At 37.3% G+C, this 22,196-nt stretch overlaps 1 protein-coding gene across 1 annotated transcript in view; it reads left to right on the forward strand.

Annotated features, from left to right (window-relative positions):
• The window catches only part of ADAMTS16 (ADAM metallopeptidase with thrombospondin type 1 motif 16), a 110,589-nt gene that overhangs the window by 55,801 nt on the left and 32,592 nt on the right, over window positions 1-22,196 (forward strand). The window contains exons 10-17 of the mRNA XM_080678153.1: window positions 7,456-7,609; window positions 11,099-11,194; window positions 12,722-12,870; window positions 14,243-14,415; window positions 16,203-16,333; window positions 18,274-18,397; window positions 18,827-19,071; window positions 20,523-20,661. Of these exons, the coding sequence (XP_080534279.1) occupies window positions 7,456-7,609; window positions 11,099-11,194; window positions 12,722-12,870; window positions 14,243-14,415; window positions 16,203-16,333; window positions 18,274-18,397; window positions 18,827-19,071; window positions 20,523-20,661 (1,211 nt within the window). The remainder of the gene's footprint in view (window positions 1-7,455; window positions 7,610-11,098; window positions 11,195-12,721; window positions 12,871-14,242; window positions 14,416-16,202; window positions 16,334-18,273; window positions 18,398-18,826; window positions 19,072-20,522; window positions 20,662-22,196) is intronic.

Raw genomic sequence — 22,196 nt, forward strand, 5'->3', positions numbered from 1 at the left:
AAGAGTTCTTTAGTAATTGAAAAGTACCTGTACAATAAGAAAGATGGAAGTATAAGACACATCCTTTTCAACGTAATTTCTCACTGCTCCAGAATATGTTTAAAGTGATGATTCCTAATTTTTGCTATAAAAACATTATGTGCTTGATTACAGGGCCCTGCTCTAGCCCCTGCTGGAGTGGTTATATAATATATAGTATATGCACTGTATTAGTTTTCTAAAATCTGAACAATCCTAAAAACATGCTAACACCAAAGGTTTGGATAAGGAAGCATAGACCTGTGTGAATGTTCTTTTCTGGGTGACTGAGTGAATATAAAACAATCACAATCTCCAAACAATCATCCAGCACTAAGAGCTTAAGTATTGAAAAATGAAACTGTTCTATATTTTTAGAATGCCTTGGCAACTACATCTTTTCTGTGAAGTAAAGACTAACAATAAATATGAACACAATAAAAATTATTAAATAAAAAAAGAAATTGGAATGGATTAGCATACAAAAAATAGTATAATTCACAAGCAGATGCAGAGAAAAGCAAATGAAAAACAAATGAAGACCAAGGAAAAAAACAATTATATAGATCCTAAAGGACAATTTTTAGCTGCGATTGTGAAGCTTAAAATTGGTCTAGGATCTTTCTAGAAACCAAAGCAACAAAAAGGAGATATAATCTGTATGTATTAACATAAAATAGAGCAAATACCAATATTTGAAGAAAAGCAAAGCTTTTATCAGCACATCATTTTAAAAATAAATAGAACTATGCATATGTATATATAAAAATAACTAAAGATTTACATATGTGCATGCACTTATAAAATGTTTCTTTATACTTTATGAATATCCTTTATGTTTACATAATACTTTATATATTATACATTTTATATAAAAAATAGATTTTACAAATTTTTTACAATAAAATTATATTTATATGTTATATAGTGTATATTCATAAATATTAATACAAACACAGAAAAGAAAACCATTGATATAAAGTTACCTGTCTGTACCCTTCCATACCTGATTACATACGTGTGATCTCCCACTTCTGCCCTCCTCTAAACCCAACTCTGGAGTGATTCCATCCTGGGTCAGTCTACACAGCCACCTTACCTTAAGAAATTGGAATAAAAAATGAAACCACTTTTCTTGTACTTTTATTGGTTTTACTACAATATGATGCCAGCAACTGAACAGGCAACACAGCATGGAGAGGCAGCTGCAGAGCTCATGACTGGCACTGGCTCGATCAGAGTAGATGAAAGAAAAAACAGGTTGGCAGCACCCAAAAAGTGCCAGACTAGCAGGAAGCTAGCTATCTTCCAAGTCTTTGTAACATATATTATTGTAATCAAAACTAAGAACTAGTTACTCAAAGCTAAAAATTAAAGACAAAAGTATGCCATCCCTATTAGCTTCTCTGGATACCATTCACAGTTCCACTGGCCTCTCACTGAGTTTCACTGAGGTCCTTACTTTGGGTTTCAGGTTTCCATTCTCTTTTTCTCTCTTTCTTTCTTATATTTTTTCAGTCGAATTCCTTTTATTTATTTCTTTTCTTTTCTTTCTTTCTTTCTTCCTTTCTTTTTCTTTCTTTCTTTCTTTCTTCTTCTTCTTCTTTCTTTTTTTTTTTTTTTTTTTTTTTTTTTTTTTTTTTTTTGCGCAATTTACATTGTCTTGTTTCTAGAACACCATTCCAGCATGGTAATGAACTCTTTTAGTCAGTTTTACTAATATTTGTTTTCTATTATTGGATGGACTGCTCCTCCATGTCCACCTGTATCAGTGAACCTATGGCTGGTTTACCTTGATTGCTACCTCTTCCTTCAGTTCTCCTCATAACACATTTTCTGAGCCAGCATCCTGCCACCAGCTTGCATGGACTCCAGCCTTCAGCTTGTGATCCCTTCCTCATAGTCCTATTCTAAGACTGCAGGCAAAATATTGACTGTGACTGCTTTCTTTTCATAGTTTATGCCACCCAGGAAGAGTGGGAATTTTGTGGCCAATATCTGTATCTTGGTAATATAAGCCTATATACTAGGGATATACACTTGGTCATTTTTCTATTTTTATTATTTAAAAAGGCAATGTTAACATTATTCTACAATTGGCATGACACACACAGGGGTTCCTTTTAGCATTTGTTGTTCCCTACATAGTATTTTCATGAAAGCAAGTTGGGGATTGTTAGTATTATGTTTAGCTTTTTCTTGTAGCTGTTCAGTATGGGTATGTGTATGTAGGTATGTGAAGAATTCTGCTTACTGTAATAAAGAACATTCATTTTAAGACTCTCAGTACTCTTCTATTAATAAGAAAAATTAGGAATTTTCTATATCTCCAATTCTTTCTATAATTTTAGAATCTTTTTTAAAAAATTGTATTGCTTTTTCATCCTCTTAGTTATGATGAAGATAACATAAACATTTTCAGCTTTTATTAATGTTCACTGACATCTTGGGAAACAGGGGGTGCCAAGTTCAGATGTGCAGTGAAAACCGGCATCATAAAAGTATCCAGAAAAAGTGTTTTAACTGCCAATAAGTATAGGGAAATTCATGGAAAGAAAATATTTTTATGCTTATAGAATACTTATTTTGATGACACTAAATATGGGTTGTAATCTTCAAATCAGAATATGATTTTCAGAATGATTATTAAGGTTCTGGAATTCAAAGCCATTTTTGTCCTGTGTTATTGGAACGGTTTAATGTAATCTGAAGTATCTTCATTTGTTTTTGTGCCAATCAGTAAAACCTTTCTGTTGCAATTCAGTAATGGGCCTTTATTTTCAGGGACTTTTCTAATTTCTTTGGACCCCATGATGATAAGTAAATATGCAAGAGTTTATATACTCATAAGTTTGTTTTCTTGGAAGATTAAATTTAAAAAAAAAAGACATTCAATATCAAGTTCACTATGAAGGTTTACTTTACTTGAGATGACCAGTTATAAATTGGACATGTCTACAGCGTGTTAACACTGACTTTTAATCAGCTTAATGAATCTGACAAGGTCTTCTTTGACATGTTTTCTGACTTCCTGATTTCCAAGGAATCAAAACACTGCTACATTCTCCACCAATTTAGGTGGCTCTCTGGATATGATCCCAACAATGAGTAAGGATAAATGCAAACTCTTAATGATGAATCTAGTTTCCTTTATTAGCAATTTAGCATGTGGTACACGGAAAAAACATATAATAAGGAACTCAATTGGCCTAAAGTTGTCAGCACAACTTTTCTCCCTACTTGGTAGAGTCAAGAAGGACAGATGCATGTTTGGAATACATTCATCAACCTAGTCAATAAAGTAATGTGTCATTTCCTATGAGCAGACACCAGCTTCATCACATTTACTCATGTCTGCATCCTGGAGGTCTAGGATTTAGGGAAAATTTAGCTCATTATTTTAAACTTAATGACAACGTGGACTCATCTTCAATTTATTTTTTTAATGTAAGTCATGTACTACTGATCATTGAACATGCCTCCCCTCTGACCACACCAGTTCACATCAGTACATGAGAAAGGTGACCAGAACTGGAAGTTTGAGGGGTATAGGATATGACAGGGGACCCATGCACCCCTCAAACTTCCAGTTCTGGTCACCTGTCAATGAGAAATTGTGATTTGACTGTAGAGTTGATTATGTTTGCTTTAGGGTTTAATGGAAATAGTACAGTTCAGTGCACATTTTGCTCCACTGTATAATGTTCATCTTAAGAAAAACAAACCGGCAAGTCACAGCATGTTGCAGTTTCTGCAGAGTCCATGTGACGTGAAGACTGGAAAACAGGTACCACTATGTGATGGAAAGAGCAGCAGAGGGAAACAGAGTTTACATGCTGATCAGACCTTTATCACTTACATCTGGGAAGGTCCTGAGGGTGGTAAGAGACATAACCTTTTCTGGGGGCCCTGGAGTTTTTATATGGAAAAGGAAGAAATACAACTAAAAGATCTCTCAGGCTGTTTAATATTTTATGGTTCATGAATAAGAGTGGGAAAAGGATGTTGACATGTTGTGGTACATTTGACCTTGCCTCATTTTCTTTAACACAAGTTTAATGGAGTCCAAATTATCAATATTTTCCCTTCAGTAGAAGCATTTTTTTGGTGCATTGCTGAAAAAAACACTCTGCTTATCTTAAAGTCATGCATATAGTCTGTCCCATGATCTCCTACAACAGCAGTCGCCAACCGGTGGTTTGTGGACCACTGGTGGTCCGTGAAGTCCAAAGGGTTGACAACCGCTGTCCTACAATGTTTACTGTTTTGCTTGTCACATGCAAGCCACCTGATTTTGGTGCAGGGCATGCAAAAGAGTCAAAACCTATTTTATCCTTGTAGATATTTTGGTAGGTTGTTTATAAAATGTCATGCTTTTCCTTCTTGCACCCACATCCTGGCGGATACCTATACTTGCCTCACTGACTCTGGGCTTAGCTGTGTGACCTGATTTGGCCAATAGGGCAGGAGCAACCAGGTCCAAGCATGAGCCTAACCAGATTTGAGAGGGATGAGCTCACCACAAGGAGTTTCAGCTCTTCATATGTGGTGCTAATCGGAGCTGACTTTCACATCCTGGCATTGATATGCGTGTTCTGCATCTTCCCCATCTATGGGGTTCTTCCAGGCTCCCAGTCTTTGCACTATATGTTTCTTGACCAGGCAGGGACCTTATCCTCACCACCATGTGCTTTTCTCTGTGGTTTTGTAACCAACATAATTACCCTTACATTGCTCTTCATTGCTTCTAACATTTCCATTTTCCATCTGAGAGCATTTCCTCTGTGTCTGAACCAGTCCCATTAGAGTATTGTTTGTTAGTTTGTTTGTTTTATTGTGGGCTTCTTAGTGGCATATTCATGTTTGTCTTTATTTTATTCTTCTTTGTAAAGGGTAATTTGGTTTTGAATAGAATTCTAGTTCAGCAGGTATCTTTCTCTTATAATTTGAAGCTATCATTTCATTGTTTCCTGGCTTTTGTCATTTCTATTGATAAGAACAGCTGTCAGTCTTGTCTCTTTTTTTTTCAGGTAGCTTTTGATTTTTGTGTGTGTGATTTTGGTTTTCTGTAGAATTCCTATATGTACCTATGTGTGCTTTCTGTTTGGGATTTTAGAACTGCTTAAATCTATGGTTTGCTGTGTTCCATCAGTTTTTGAATATGCTTGGCCATTTTATTTACAAATATTTACTCTGTCCCATTCTTCCTATTCTCTCTTTTTTTGGATTCCAATTTTGTTAATATTATGACTTTTTATAATACACCATATGCATATTTTTGTATGTATTATTTCTTTGGTGAAATTCTTCAGTTTTTATGTTCTTGAATCTATTCATTACAGTAATTTTGAAGTCTATTTCTGATTATACTAGTAGCTGAATTTCCTATGAGTCTGCCTCTATTGTGTGTATATTCTCTTGGATTTCAATCATTTGGTCTTATCTCCTAGTAAACGTACTAATTTTGATAAATGAGGACATTGTTTATGAAACATTTAAAGACAAAGTAATGATTTTATTTTTAGCAGATGGGGTGGTTGGAGTTTATCTTCATTCACTTTCTAAACTGGCCTATTGAGGTTGTTCTCACTCCTGGAATTAGGCCTATTGTACTGTCGATGAAAATCCTGTGGTGTACCAGGGCCCCTCCTTTCCGGCAGAGCCTCCATTCCAATGTTCATCTCCCAGCCGCACAGATTGCCAAAAACTTTGCTCAGCTCCTCAGGCCCTCAACTTTCACTTTCTACTCTGCCACTTGTCTTCCTAGCAGATGCTTATGACTCAACAAATTCCCTTTTTGAGGAGGAAAATAGAACTGGGTGTTTGACTCAGCTCTGTGCCTCCCTTTGCTCTGTACATTTTCATTCCTTGTGTCCTTTTTAGTTTAATAGTTTCCTGATGCCTACAGAAGGATCCATTTGATACATGCCAGTCCACCATAGTTAGAAGGGGAAGTTCTCTTTGATTTTAATTTTAAGGTTGAATTATAAATAGCAAGTTACATTTACACAAACTATAAAAATTCCTGAACCTGTGAACCTCTTTATAATTTTTCAGTCTCTCATGTGAGCCAATTAGTATAGCTGACTTTACCTAGTTTCCTGCCCATGGACAGGGAATAATATTGCCAACCCTGATATAAACTTTGGGAAATAATTTGAGACATCTTACTAGTATACAGAAATCATTTGAGATCCATTGGAGAGAGGGGCTGTGGAATTCACAATTTGACAAATCACCCCTGTCTTGAAGTGTTAATGATGCTTTTATTCATTTTTCTTTACTTATAAATATGCCCTTGCATCATGCTCAGAGTAACAGTAATAGACAAATCATTTATTGAGCACATATAGTGAGCCAGTCACTACTCATAGCCCATTCCTATCATTTAACATCATCTTTACTTCTTGGTTTGCTCTGGAAAACCTTCTGACCTCATTGAATGTAGGATTAATGTCTCATGCAGAGTGGCTTGTGCCATCTCTCATGTTTTTTATGTGTGGATATTAATTGAAGTCATGCATCAGTGGGCTCCAAGGCACAGGAATCTGGGACTAGGGCCCTGAAGACTAGGGCCAGAAAGATTCCAATCAAGGTGGACAAGCACACAAAGAAAAGGTTGGAGATGCATGAACAGATCTGCTGTTGATTAATTTATTGTGATTACAGAGGGCTTTTTTCCCCCCGTTTGGCTTATTGAAATTTATAAGTAGGATATAGTTGCTATTTGCAAACACTTGTCCCTCCTCCCTCCAAATGCAAACATTATACCTAAGTACAGCCCTGGTAGGGAAGGAAATACTGTATTTGTGGAGGAAGGAATTATTAGTTGGCCTTCAGCCATCTGCTAGTAAACTTAAGCAGAGTTATTTTCCTCCTGGACTTCGAAGTCTAGTAAGAAATTAACATGAGTATAGAGCATTGCTGGTGGAAAGTGTTGCAATGGTTCATACAGAACCTTTGGAAGCTATAATCTGTTGTGCAGGTGTCCCATAGCCTAGAAGAAGGAGGAAAGAAAGGGAGGCAGGCAGGGAGAGAAAATACATTTTAATCTTGGAAATTGGCAGATTGTGTTTTGCCTTTTACAATACCCATTTCATCTTTTGATTGTTCCTGGCAAGAAGTGTACATAAAAGTGGTCTGTAATAGGAGCTTTTCACATTGAACATCTGGTTGTATTATTCCATTTCGCTTTTCCCCATGAAGATTTTGAGTAATCTAAGAAAAAACAAATTGCCTTCCTGGAAAAAGAAAAATGAACAGTTTCTGAAAATGTGGCCCCTATATTGAAATTTAATTAAGATAATGGTTATATTGGACCTTTAGGGAAAAATTTCCTCTTCCCTATATAATATATGTGGTAAACTGTATGAGAAGAAATGGCATAACTGAATGTACCTCTTTGATAATTCTTTTGGCATATCCTCTTTGATTTAGCACTGCCCAAGCAACATGCCTTGCTGATCAGCCAAAGCCTGTGAAAGAATACAAGTATCCTGAGAAATTGCCGGGACAGTTATACGATGCAAACACGCAGTGCAAGTGGCAATTTGGAGAGAAAGCCAAACTCTGCATGCTGGATTTTAAAAAGGCAAGTGATTACTGGCCAGTGTTCAGTGCACTATTATTCATAAAACCATTTTATTCAGTGTAACTGACATTGATGTATTCTCCACTTATTGGGTACCTACCAAATGTCAAATCCTGTATGTTAGGGCTGGCCCCATATAACAGGAAACACATGTTTTACTGGCAAAGAAAATGATGACTGATACTGTTGTGGGTATCAGTTTTCACTTGAGAACAACTTGGCCTGTTAGGTCACTTCTTTCTTTCTGATTTATCACGTGGGAGCTCAGCAATTATTTTTGGTTGGTGTAAGTTGGCAAACTAATACTCTGCATTTTTTAAAGTGGTATTAAAAAAACAAGGTCCACCATTACCTTCCACCTCTATAAGCATGATTTACTATAAAGTAGCAGCTTATCTAGGGCTTCTGATTATTAAATTCTCCAAATAAACTATATATAGACAAGTTTCTTGAAGGAGATGCTAGCTAGTGCACCAACCCCAGGGACATCACCCGTATGTTCTCCTAATATAAATTCATCATATAACACAGAGAGGAGTGTTCTGGCTGGACAGGGAAATGGAGATTTAGGAACTACTGAACCACAAGGAGACCTACCCATAGATTAAATGAAAGTAACCCTTTTTGCGGTTTCTTTTATTCTAGTTTATAATAGAATTAAGACGAAGGTAGACAAAAAATATATAGTTCTCCAGAAACCTCCAATCATTTCAGAATGCACTGGAATATTCCCAATTTCTAAACTCAAATAGAGCTCGCACAAAGATCAGTTATAGCCATGTGCCAGAACTGGGTTTTTATCTCCTCAGCTGAGTCATCTCAGCTTGGACCAAGAATAATAAATCAGTTCACATCAGTATATATTCCATGGGCACAATGTGAATTTTCTAAGAATTTTTTGAGTGTTACTCTTCTTCATGTTAAAAAAAAGTACTTAAAACTTATGTTTTATTTCAAACTAGAAACATACTTCTGGTTTCCACATTACTTTGCTCTGTGACCCTGGATTATGTCATCCATGAAACCCTCATACCATTTGGAAAATATAGAAAATAAGTTAATGTGCATATTTTTTCCATTTTTTCATTACTGAAGAAATATTTGCATGCAATGAAATATTGCAGGGAGCTGAGGCAAATTTGTCACTCACCTGTGAGTTTCCCTTCTCTCCAGGATCATGTTCTATGTTACCTGTCGTCAGAGGTCTAAAACAATTGGCCCCTATATTTTTTCTAGTTTTATAGTTTTCATATGCAAAAAAATAAGCCTATTATCAGTTATTTAATTATAACAGTAGAAGAAAAACCTTTTGAAATAAAAAAAAACTTTTCAACAAAATGTCAGCTCATCATCATGTAAAATTGTTCTTCAACACAAATAAACTTGATGTATTTTGTCTTTATAAGTTAAATTATATTTTTGTGACCAGAATCTCTAATATATTGAATTCAAAATTACATATTATATGGCAATTAGAGATTTTTAGAATTTTTTATGTGGACTGAATTATCTCAGCACATTTTCAATTATGAAATTTACCTTTTTTTAATGAACTTCTACTGAAATTTTATGAAAATGGTTCTATTTTGTTAGGTTGAAATATAAAGATTAGTAAGTCTTCTGACGGAAGAACATAAAAGAATAAATGGGAAGCAAATTACCCAGTGCCTAGGCCAACACCTATCACATAAGAGCCACTTAATTAAATTTGCTGAGCAGGGTGATAGATGGATGGATACTTTAGAAAGGGATGAACCTCTTTAAGTACCACATGCTAATAAGTTTCAAAAGTTAATATACAGTGCAAATGCAAAGGCATCTTTGGATGCATGTGCATTTGGTGTATATGTATATATGTTTACACATACTCATGTGTAAACTCCCATGCTTAAATGGCCATGGTTTACTGATGACTTATATAGTGATAATCAAAATTAGTGGTAAAAACAGCCTACTGCTTCCAAAACAAATAAATGTAATAGATTGTATACCCTATTATTACGTAATTTTTAATTACATTTTCAGTTTACATTTTTGGAGAGCATAATACAGACAGTTTGAGAAAATAAATCTGGTGACACTCTATTCACAATATAGAAACAATAAAGTTTCAACACAGTCATTGAAAATGGTTTTGTGGAGGTGTTAGGTTGTGATGTTAAAATGCACCAAGTCATATTACTGAACTTAGTTTTTGCAAGCATAGACCTTAAATTAGGGGATAGAATAGCAAGTGAGAGCCTTCATTAAGATAGTATTTCTTAGCTGCAAAAATAAAATCATGGGTGAACTGTCTACTTGGGCTTCAACTTGTTTTCTTCCTGAGTTAAATATTGATTATTATAAATGTTGTGTCTTCATCAAGTCCCTATATGCATTGTCAACATTGCTTGCTGGCCTGACCCTGAAGTCTGAAATACAAGCTGCCAGAATACTTGGAAATTTGATCATCTTCGTGTCCTGGCTTCTGTTGAAATTGGGAGCTCCCCCCATGCCCAGAATATCTTACATTTCAACTCCCTGGCCCTAGAACCATGATTTAAAAGGGTCTTTGTTCTAAAAGGACCCTGAAGTTTTATTAAGGATATAATGAAGTGCAAAAATGATGCTGAATTTAATATAATAACTGTACATTATGTCCAGCGGTCAGCATCTAAGTCAAAGTATGATAAAAGTGATTAAAAGTAATTGTTTTTGGTTTTTTGGTTATGTTTTAATATTTACTGTATTATCTCATTCTTTGAGGTACTAAAATTTTATTTGTTTTTCAGAATAGAGTGTCATGTTTTATCTGATGGCAGACAGTTACATCTATGGGGTATCAAAATATCAAATGATTTTTGATATGTTGAAAACAGCAATAGGGATTGTATGATATTTCAAGGGTCTTCTAACTCTATGATTTATTTCTGGATGTATGGATGGATCAATGGACAATGCAGCAAGATTCATAATCCTCTTTAATTTGAAAATTGGGGATTCAGACTTGGAGAACTTAATGAAAGATGGGGTCAAGGATAAATTATAATATGTCAGGTTTTATTGTTTTGTTAATTTTAATTTTTTGGAGTTGTCTGTAATGTCTGGATTAGGCATATTTTACTTATTAATTTTTTTAACCTCAACCAAGGATTGATTTTAGAGAGAGGAGAAGGGAAAGAAAAAGAAAGAGAAACTGATCAGTTGCCTCCTGTATGGGATCAAATACACAACCTTTTGGTATATGGGACTCCAACCAACTGAGCTACCAGGCCAGGGATATATTTAACTTATTAGTTTTGAAAATATAATTTTGGTAAATTTATGATGAAAAAACAAAATTTCAGGCATGAACCAAATCTAGAACATGAGTCTTCAGGGTTCTCTATCTATGCATCTACTGCTAAGTAGATATCAGTTTTAATTTGTATCAGTTGTTTCCCCTAAAGTTTTCATTGATAAGTTATCATGGGTCATTTGTAATACTGATGGCCTTTCTTCTCCTTTTAGGATATCTGTAAAGCCCTATGGTGTCATCGGATTGGAAGGAAGTGTGAGACTAAATTTATGCCAGCAGCAGAAGGCACCATTTGTGGGCATGACATGGTAAGATGCTGATCTTAGGCACATACATTGTCATATTTAGATGTCAGTCTTTCAGCCCATTCGTCTCTCCTCATCTTGTCTTGGTATTTTTAAGCCCTTCTTTTTCATAAATATGTGCAGACCTATACATGTCAAAAGATTGTGTTTATATTGGATTGTGTTTATATTGATATTATGAAAAGGACTCTTTTTTTCTTCACTTTGTTCAATGATATAATTGATGAGCTAGCTGGAATTAAGAGATGTGGATGTTCAGGCAAAGGTGACGGCTGACCCTATTTAGTAAGGGGAAACATTAAACCCTTAGTGACCATTTCACCACCTAGAGATCCAGCACTAAGTAGTAATGTTAAAGCCACAGAGCATAGATTTGGAGACCTTTTCCCCACCATGTGCCCCTCATGGAGCTGAGAGGGGTCAGGGCTGTGGGACTTCATTTTTTCAGCTGGGGTGAGGGAAGGCAGCAATGAAAGAGAGACTTTTTTTTGGCTTGTAGCAAAGAATCAAAGAATTCAATGGATGAGGCTTTAGTCCTCAGACTTACTTATATTTTAAAATTTTGATTTTCCTTTCTTAAATAATATTGAATCGAACTATTTGAAATTGTCACTCCCGTGTGCCAACAATGATCAAATTGCAACAATACATCATTAATAACTGAAATATTTTTACTGGCTTCTTATAAAAACACCATTTTTTTCTCTAAGAACAAATCAGGTGGCTCTAAATTGCCCTACCCCTCACCCCCAGCCCACAAAACAAGCTTTGCCAGCCACAAGAAACAAGGCAGTTACTTCCCTCCTCTCAACAGAAGGCCTAGGTGTACACCAACCTGTAGATAGAAAATCCAACACCACTGAACACAATGTGAGATCTTGTGTAGCCTTTATGTGGGGTGGGAGTGAAGGAACCATGTAGATGTTAGCGTGAATCCACATTGATGGGCCCTTCTCTTGAGAAAGAGGAGCTGATAGCATCTCCAGGGACAGACAAGCTCTGTGCAGATTATTTCATTTCAGAAAGCCCTGTGACCTCTGACATGCATCAGTTATGACCTCCAGGCTCTGAGTCCAGGTGCCTTAGAGCAAAGTCACAGCCCACCCAATAGAAATGACAAGGTGTTGAGTCATGTGGAACCTCCAGCTGGATTTCTCTACCTGAGACTCGGTCCCAGACGAAAATGAGATGTGAAAAGCACATTGTTTTCAGGAGAGGTCAGCGTCCACTCACTTGAGAACTGACCATCTATGCAACACTACTTAATTAAATGTGTCAAGTTCCAGCAGCTCATCTGGGTTTTTTTTTTCTATTTATGTTCCATTTACATGGATTTATAGAGCAATGATAGGTTTGGAAAGACAAAAGAAGCATCCTTAAGTGTGTTTGTATGATGTGCTACTAATGGTTAGGGACAAGAATGTCTGCTTATGGTACCAGACTCCCCATGACTGAGCATTGAGCATTACAAGAGTGCTGATCCACGTATCTATCCATGAGGTCATATCTACTATTTTTTTTAACTTTTAGTGGTGCCGTGGAGGGCAGTGTGTGAAATACGGTGACGAAGGCCCTAAGCCTACCCACGGTCATTGGTCAGACTGGTCTCCCTGGTCACCGTGCTCCAGGACCTGTGGAGGAGGGGTGTCCCACAGAGACCGCCTCTGCACTAATCCCAAGTAAGCAAGTCTGAATTTCCCAACTCACAAGTGAGCATCTCTCTGCCACTAGCCTTTCAAACAGTGCCTGTACCTGAGCTCAATCGTACTCATTCTGTACTTCAAATTTTATTGTAAGAAACATTAAGTAGGAAAGCCTTTTCCCTCAAACATTTCTAAAACAATATTTCTTTGATATGAGATGCTTATAACTATCTAAACATAGCAAAAAGTAATAGATCCAACAAGTGATATTCCAAAATTGGATTGTAACCATGTTTACTTGAAATGCCAAGGGCCTGCCTAAAACAAAGAAAAAAATCATAAGAAAAGTATAGAGAGTAAAAATGAATAAGAATTAATAAGAACAATTATTTTATTTGAAAAAAATAATTTTTTGTTTTCATCAAAAATATTTACCTTTCCAATATATGCTTTAATTGTGGTGGCCTCCTGTATATGACAAGAATGTTAAATGCAGTCACCAGTACAGTGGAGTGAATGGATTTCTAAATCCTCTTTTTGCACCTAGGTTTGTTTAAGATATGTCATATTGCCATTATCTCAGGCCTGGCTGTAACATGTGAAATCCAATAGGTTCCTGCATGGACAGGATGCTCTCGTCCTGGTGGTACACATGAATTCTGAGCGGGTAGCAGAGAACCTGGGGCATTTCCTGTCAGTGCCAACCAGTGGAAGGTGACTGTTACTTCTGACCCAATTGGGTGCTCTGGCCTTATCACAGGAAGCTAGTAGTGGAAAGAAGTGGTATAGTTCAATTTCATTCTCAGTTCCGCTTTCTGTCAACTGTGTAATTCTGGGAGAGCCACTGACCTCCCTTGTTGCCCCCTCCTTTATGGAATTCGGAGCAATGCTGACCCTATTCCCACAGAAGGAGGCTGGGAGGTGGCCATTAACAAATACACACAAACCCGCTTACCACATTCCAGGGGTTGGCAAACTTTTTGACTCGAGGGCCACAATGGGTTCTTAAACTGGACCGGAGGGCCGGAACAAAAGCATGGATGGAGTGTTTGTATGAACTAATATAAATTCAAAGTAAAGGAGCGGAGGGGAGAGCAAGAGAACCCTCCGCTCTTTCGGCTCCACGGGCCGGATAGAACAGCCGAATGGGCCGGATCCGGCCCGCGGGCCGTAGTTTGACCACGACTGTACCTCTTCTGCCAACATTGAAAACTATACACTCAATAGAAAAGGAAACACTGCCCATGTCGCTAATATATAAGAAACTATCAGCGACTACTTAGTAAATGACTTAGCCCCTGTAAGTAATTTAAGAAATCTGCTACATCTTTCCAATAAGCCCAATTTGAAGGAAGGGGCAAGTCTCTATTAAAATGTAAGGTTTCTAACAACAAAATATGTGTTCCAGACCATCCCATGGCGGGAAGTTTTGTGAGGGCTCCACTCGCACTCTGAAGCTTTGCAACAGTCAGAAATGTCCCCACGATAGTGTTGACTTCCGCGCCATGCAGTGTGCGGAATACAACAGCAAACGGTTCCGAGGGTGGCACTACAAGTGGAAGCCTTACACGCAAGTAGAAGGTAAATCCCAAACCATACTCAGTAGTGATAGCCTCCTAGTTTATTATCTTTCCTCCTGAAAGAATACATGATAGATGGTGTGGTGTTCAGGTAGATCAGACACCCCTACATGAGGTCAGTGTCACAGATCCCTTTCTGGGGTAATTTGACACATGGCCACTTCCATCTTAATCTAAGCTTGACCAGCTGTGTGGTCAGAAATTAACAAGCCAAACAGAGAACAAGTATATAATACCATTAAATTTTAGAAGTGGTAAAAAGTGGAAAGTAGATATTTTATTGTCAATGGATCAATGCTTATTTTAATTACAAATCTTTATAGTTGATGGTGATATTTCTATAAGCATCATGTCACCTAATGAACACATAATTGCCAAATAATGAAAGAACAATTTTAGTATCTTTTGGAAAATCAGACAATTTAAAAGTATACTATATTCAGAAAGTCTTGATCTATAATATAACTATAAACTGAGATGTTTATTTGTGACATATCTAAGATTTTACTGTCCAGTTGGAGAAAAATATCCATTAGTCTTATGATTATTATAACTTGAGCTTGGTAGCTTAAATGGTATAATTTAAAAATAAGTCCAAAGAACATCTAATCATCTTATTCTTTGAAATTTGGAATATTGTCCAGGCAACACTCAAGAAATACATAAGTTGGAACTTCTCATGTGACATTTACTTTCTTCATCACAATATATAATATTTTCATGCTGAGAGGTTTATGAAGTTAGTAGAATATGGAAAGAAAATTGTCAGCAATTTCACACAAAGCATTCTTGGTGGTATTTTCACTCAGAGAAAATTAAGCCAGTGAGAAACAAGTAGGCAAGAGAAAAAAAGTAGAAAGAACTTTGAAATTGGGGTCAAAAAATGTGCGTGCTATTCCTGACCTTGCTAGTCTTCAGTAAATAAATTTATTAGTCATAGAAGCACTAAATTTGATCTTAAAATTGTTCAAGTGAGTCTCTTATAAAATAAAGAAAATATTTGTAGATGAGTCTTGAGCCTATGAAAACTCCTAAGGCAGACAAAATGTTCATCATAAACGGTTCCCTTCTTACCAAGGAAAAAACAAAGGGATATAGTTTTTACAAAAGTTTATATTTAACCATATAAATCATAAACCCTTGAAATGGAGTATTGAGAGAGGAAGTGAACTTTACCAGTCTTAAGGATATGATGATACCCATGTTCTTTATGTATCAGTATTTTTTTACAATTATATTTATAGAAACATCGTTTTCTGGAGATTTCATCTAAAAGTGATTCCCTCTATCAGTTTAAAAATATTATGTAATTTTTCAACTGTATTAGCGATTAAGAAATTCAATACTTTTAATTCTTGTGTTACATTTTATTTGTGAGAATTTGACATATTGTTATAAAATGGTAGTGACTTTTTTGCATTTCTACAAGAGAGTAATTAATTATACTAGTGGAATAGTGAATAGTAATGTTGTAGTTCAAATCAACAAATGTTTATTGAATGCCTACTATGTGCCAATCACTGTGTAAAGAACAAATAAAGAACAAAGACTAGTAAAGGAGAGAGTTGAGTAAAAAGTAACAGTAAACATTTAGATAATAATAAATTAAAGGGGAAAAAACGAGCCTAAAGAAACAACCATACAAAAATGTCTTTGCAATGTATTATTGTGTGAGAGTTTATTTTATGGGCAAAAAAGAAAAAAAAAGTCTATCTAAACTTTAGAGCAAAAATGATCAGAGCTTAAGTATCTTTCTTATTTGTGTTTGTGTGTGTATTTCTTTTTAAGATCAGGACTTATGCAAACTCTACTGTATCGCAGAAGGATTTGATTTCTTCTTTTCTTTGTCAAATAAAGTCAAAGATGGGACTCCATGCTCGGAGGATAGCCGTAATGTTTGTATAGATGGGATATGTGAGGTAATAATGATCGTTCATTCATTCAACAAACATCTCCAGACAGTCTGCTTTGTGCCAGGCATCCTATAAGAAGCTAGAGAAAACAGACAAAAAACAAGCCCTTTCCTTCCAAGTCACAGCCCAGTGGGGGAGAAGCCAGATGCACACATGCTGAGACACAGTGGTTTGTGGCACTGAAGGTGCAGAGCACAGGGAGAAGGAAAGAGCTGATTCTCTCTTAGATGTGGATCTGGGAGATTTGCAGGGCTCCTTGGAGAAGAGAGCTTCCAAGCTAAATCTGAGAGGGTGAGTTGGAAGGGGAATGTTGGGGAGGCAGGCAGAGGAGCATGGATTGGTAAGACCCAACTCAGTCATCAGAGTACCCAGAAGGCAGGCAGGGGTTGGGGTGCTGGGGGAGTTGAGGGGTGGGGAATGGGCTCTCCTAAGAACAATTCCTGCTAGAATGAGGAGTAAGGTTTTGATCATTGTGTCTGTGTAGCTCAGTCACTGGGATTGGGAACTAAAGAAATCATGGGATCAGATGCAGTGGCTGGACGGTAGCGTGGAGAGTAATGAAGTGTTGGAGGCAGGGGACAACTCAGAGCCGAGAGCCACTCTGCAGCTATTACAGGGCTCTCCAGAAGACCCAGTAGCCTCAACATCTATTAGAGAGGGACTTAGATGACAGGCTGGGAAAGACTCAGTAACTAAGTGGACATCACCCTTGGAGCTTGTTGCCATGTGCAGAAGTAAGTTATGGAAAGAATTTCATTATAAACAAAGTGATGGTGTGACCAGATCACATACAGAAGTTACTCAATATTCTTATTCAGTGGAGTCCAACAACCTCAGTCCAAGTTCTAGTTTTCTCTAAATTATACGACCATGGTAAAGTAGAACCACCCACTAAGACCTTGGTGTAATTCCTTTTAATGCATGAAGATTAGGCTAGATAATTCTAGTAATATCTTTTTCAGCTTTAAAATGCTCAAGTCTCTACCTGTTTTGTCTAATTAGTAGTTGATTTGTTAAATATTTCAGAATTTTCAGGTATTTTTAATGATAATGTTGCAATCCCTTATTTGTAATTTTGAAATCTAAAAAAACTATGAAATAGAAAGTTTGTTTGGATGGAAAATATAAGCTGACCTGAATTTGTTTGGTGGTAAAAACCTGCCCTGAACAGATTTAAGACTATTTGATAGTTTTCTTTTAACCACGTAGTATGAAGATGTCTGTGTTTTGTTATAGAAACATCATTGCTATCCTAGGTCCATCTGGGACTTTCACATTATATACACAACATGTCAATTTCTGTCCTAAAATCTCTGAAATGTATCCATCCCTATGGATTACAAGCAAGGGATTGTGGACTATAGTCATTTCATTTCTGAATAGATTTTTTTTCACATCTATAGACTTTATTAGGAAATATAAAACTAACAAGAACTGTACAAATAATGAGTTCCTAAGATTGTAAGAGGGTGAACAAATATGCCCTTTATATAATTTACTGCTGGGAATTACTTCCACATGGCATGTGCTACTTCTCTGCCATTGAACAAGGAGATTCAAAAGCACCAGGGCACATTCCAGTGGACCCTTGTGAGAACACATTGCTTGTCATTTGTATTAAGTGCTTTATGTCAGTCTGCACTTAACCCATGTTTCCAACATAACAACTGGATAGATGCAATTCAGGGCTCAGGATACAATAGCTGTGAGCAATCCTGAAGAGTTCAGGTTATGTTTGATATTTAAAGTTTTCCAACCTTGGACCTGAAGAGTAGATTTGCAGTCTTGCTGTGCACATATTGGGTATCCAATAAATATTTGTTAATTTCCCTGTGTTGGTGGAATTTTCAACTATATCGGGGAGGAGGTTTTCTGCTTTAGGTTTGTGACGTTGCTCGTGTTATCTTTTCTTTCATGAATGACGTGTGACCTCATGAATATCCCAGAGAGTTGGATGTGACAACATCCTTGGATCCAATGCCATGGAAGACTCTTGCGGTGTGTGCAAGGGGAATAACTCAGACTGCACGGTGCACAAGGGCCTCTATGCCAAGTACCACCGCACCAACCGTGAGTATGCCACAGCTGCCTGCGGCGGTTGAGAGACAAGATTGAAATGGGAGCTCTTTTGTGGGAAGAATTTGAGGTGTAGTGACTGCAGCAGGTGTTAAGACTCTTGACAGGGGGTGGAGGTGAGCAAACGGGGGTTGGGGATAGTCTGCAATAGTGTCAACAATAAAAATTAACAGGTCCCACAACTGCCTCCTTTTCTGCCTACTCTCAATCATTTGTTTTGATAGAAAGTGATTGCTAGATTATTTGAATTAGAATCATCCTTAGGAATAGTGAATATTACAATAACTCTCCTTCAGTTACAAATAAGTCATTCATAGGATTCTCACGTTGCAGTTATGGAGTACTAAAGGTGCTAAGAGATTTGGCCTTGGCATAATTGAATGAAATACCCCATCCTCCCTGCTCCCGTCTGCTTTAATCTAGAGTATTATCAGATGGTTACCATTCCTTCTGGAGCCCGGAGTATTCGCATCTATGAAATGAATGTATCTACCTCCTACATTGCTGTGCGTAATGCCCTCAAAACATACTACCTGAATGGACACTGGACCGTGGACTGGCCCGGCCGCTACAAATTTTCAGGCACTGCCTTCGACTACCGACGGTCCCACAGAGAGCCAGAGACCTTGACCTCTGCGGGGCCAACCAACGAAACACTGATCGTGGAGGTAGACTCCAGCCTCATTGTTTTGGGGCTTGGATTTGGGGGTCTTCTAGCATTTCTGTAGGACCAAGGCTGTTGGTGTAATTTTAAGTGCACAGAACCATGCTTACAATTAGGTAATGCATCAGAAACAAGCCTAATCAATGCATAGGCTGAATGGGTCAATGGACTTTTTTAATCATCTTCATTTCTTGATGCCTGATTAAATGTGTATTTATGCACATTTGTCGGTCTTTACAAATGTCTGCTTCTCTTCTGTAAGCTCTATGGCTGGGAGAGGCTCTGTCTGCCTCCTCACCCTGAGCTGCTTCCTTCACCCTGTGGTAAACTTATTCACCTTGCATTCTTGCCTTGATTATTTCTCACCATCTCAGGCTATTAGCTTTAATAATCATAGAGAAAGAGCAATGGGTCAGGGTTGAAAATGAGTTCAGCTTATTAGGAACTGTGCCTATGGAAGAAGAGTCACAGAGCCTCAGGGTGTCAGAAAGGGGAGCAGCTCAATGGCCTTGCAGTACAGCCCACTTTCCAGGATGCCAACCTGCCCTACACCAACGGAGACTTGAGCTGAGTTGTCAGGGAGGGGACTGTGGTGCCAGGGTGTCAGGGAAGGACCAGAGTCATTATCCACTGGAACATCACATCAAGGATGCATATTGGCTCTAAGGCTCAGAAATGCAGATGTCTATCAACAGGATAATGGTGATGTTGCTTTAAAAATAAATAAATAAATAAATAAATAAATAAATAAATAAATAAATAACATTCTCACTGGGATCAGTGGATCTGATACATTTATGAGAGAAAAGATGGTTACTGGTCCATGTGTTCAGGTTTTACACTGGAAGGTGAAGAGTTCAGATGCAATGTTATGCCCTAAACCATGGCTCATAGATATGCTGGGCCTGAGAGATCATCTTGACTGGTAAGATATGTTTCTCTTGGAACTCCCAGGTACACACCAACAGGCACCCAGTCACGTAGGAAGTCCTCTGACTTAGCTTTGGCAGTGGCATGAATGACATCACTTCAGCATCCTGGGTTGTTACTAGAAAGTGTGACAGTGCTTTTTAAATATCACTTTCTGATTCGCTCTCATGGGGAGGATTTGCAGGGAAGTCAGAAGGAACATGGAGAGAAAGCAAGAAATAACCTAATACGCAAAGACATCTGAAGTCTTGTGTGGAAGAAACACTGAGTATATGGCAAGTCAGATGTCTATATAGTTACTAGATATACTTGAGTCCAGTTGGGAGTTTATTCCTGTACAGAAAGTTAATACAATTTTTGGAGACTGAACACTGTTTATTTTATCATTTTAAACAACGTTTTGTTGACCTTGTTATTGTTTCATGTTTTTAAAACAAATCATGTAGTTATTGGTTCCATTTTAACTAGTTATATTCTCCCTCCCCCCCGCCCCAACCCTCCTCCCAACCCTGTCTTATGTTGTAGCTTCTGCTCCAGGGAAGGAATCCAGGCATTGCCTGGGAATACTCGGTGCCTCGGCGGGGGAGTGAGCAGAAGCCCAGTGCCCAGCCCAGCTACACGTGGGTCATCGTCCGCTCTGAGTGCTCTGTTTCCTGTGGTGGGGGTAGGTCATTCTCTGTCTCTCCTGCTGGTGGGCACAGAGGTGCCCGGAGCACAGTCAAGTTGTGACATGTACTATACTGGTCCTCATCATGTCCTAATGAGTCATCCAAGTTGTCTGCCTGAGGGAAGCAGTAATATTTCCAGAAGCAGAGCAGAGAACAGTGGTCCTGAGTATCACTTGAAAGCCTCAAATACTTTCTCTGGTTCATCTGCATTAGCATGTAGCTTTGAGGAAATCCTTTAGTGAATTGGTTTCTGCTTTTCATCTAATTTAAGGGTCTTTTTGCAAAGTTTTGTTATGAGATTATTCAAATGAAAGTCACTCAACTTATTATATATATATCATGTTCCTGATGAGAAATAGAAATTTGCATGAAAAGTATAGTGATATAGAATGAGTTTTTTATCAAATGGTCTTGTTCAAAAAATTCAGTGGAAAGAAATTGGCTATAAAGTTGTACACTGAAACTCAAAGAGAAATTATAAGAATCTTATTAAAATTGCAGTGGAGCCCTAACTGGTTTGGCTCAGTGGATAAAGCGTCGGCCTGCGGACTGAAGGGTCCCAGGTTCGATTCCGGTCAAGGGCATGTACCTTGGTTGCGGGCACATCCCCAGTGGGAAGTGTGCAGGAGGCAGCTGATCGATGTTTCTCTCTCATCGATGTTTCTGGCTCTCTATCCCTCTCCCTTCCTTTCTGTAAAAAATCAATAAAATATATTTTAAAAATTGCTGTGGAAGTGACAAGACAACACTTCAAAAGAATCTCACAAGACAATGGATGGCTTTTTAATGTTAATACTATAAGAATTTTAAGCACATGTTTAGATTGTTGAAGTTGATTCACTAAAAGACATTTTTAGTGAGAGCTAGTATGGATTATCTGGTAAAGAGTGGCAAGTAAATATTTGCAAATTTAGAAACAAAATAGTAAATACTGTCTGATATTTTAGAAACAAATTTCCACTCTAGCCAATGTATTTCAGCTTTGTGCATTCTCAGTTTTAATAATTAAGAAATTAATTCACACAGTACTATATTTAAATATAAAAATGGTACACAAATGAGAACTTGCACAAAATAAGAATCTAATGAATGAATGAAGAAAAATAATAATGAACTCATATTCTTAATAAAGAAATGAAGAAAATGAAGAAAAACTGAAAGATTCACAGAAATATCATGGTCTAAAAAGTTAACACTATGTACTTGACATATGTTAATTCTTTTCATTTTTAAGCTAAGAATAAAATATTCAAATTATATTTAAATTCTGACATTAAGAAATCCTAAGGAAAAAAATGTGATTCCCTCTGTACATTTGGATAGCAAGCTAGTGGGTCTAATGGCAACTGAAAAGCTCCCTACCTCTTCTGTCATTCAAGAACCATTATCAGGGCCCTAGCTGGTAGCTCATCTCATAAGAGCATCGTCCTGATACACCAAGTTTGCAGGTTTGATTCCCTGTCAGAGCACTTACAAGAATTAATCAATGAATGCACAAATAAGTGGAACAAGAAATTAGGAATTCCCCCCC

Source organism: Plecotus auritus, assembly GCF_963455305.1.
Source record: "Plecotus auritus genome assembly, chromosome: 7".
Lineage (NCBI taxonomy): Eukaryota > Metazoa > Chordata > Mammalia > Chiroptera > Vespertilionidae > Plecotus > Plecotus auritus.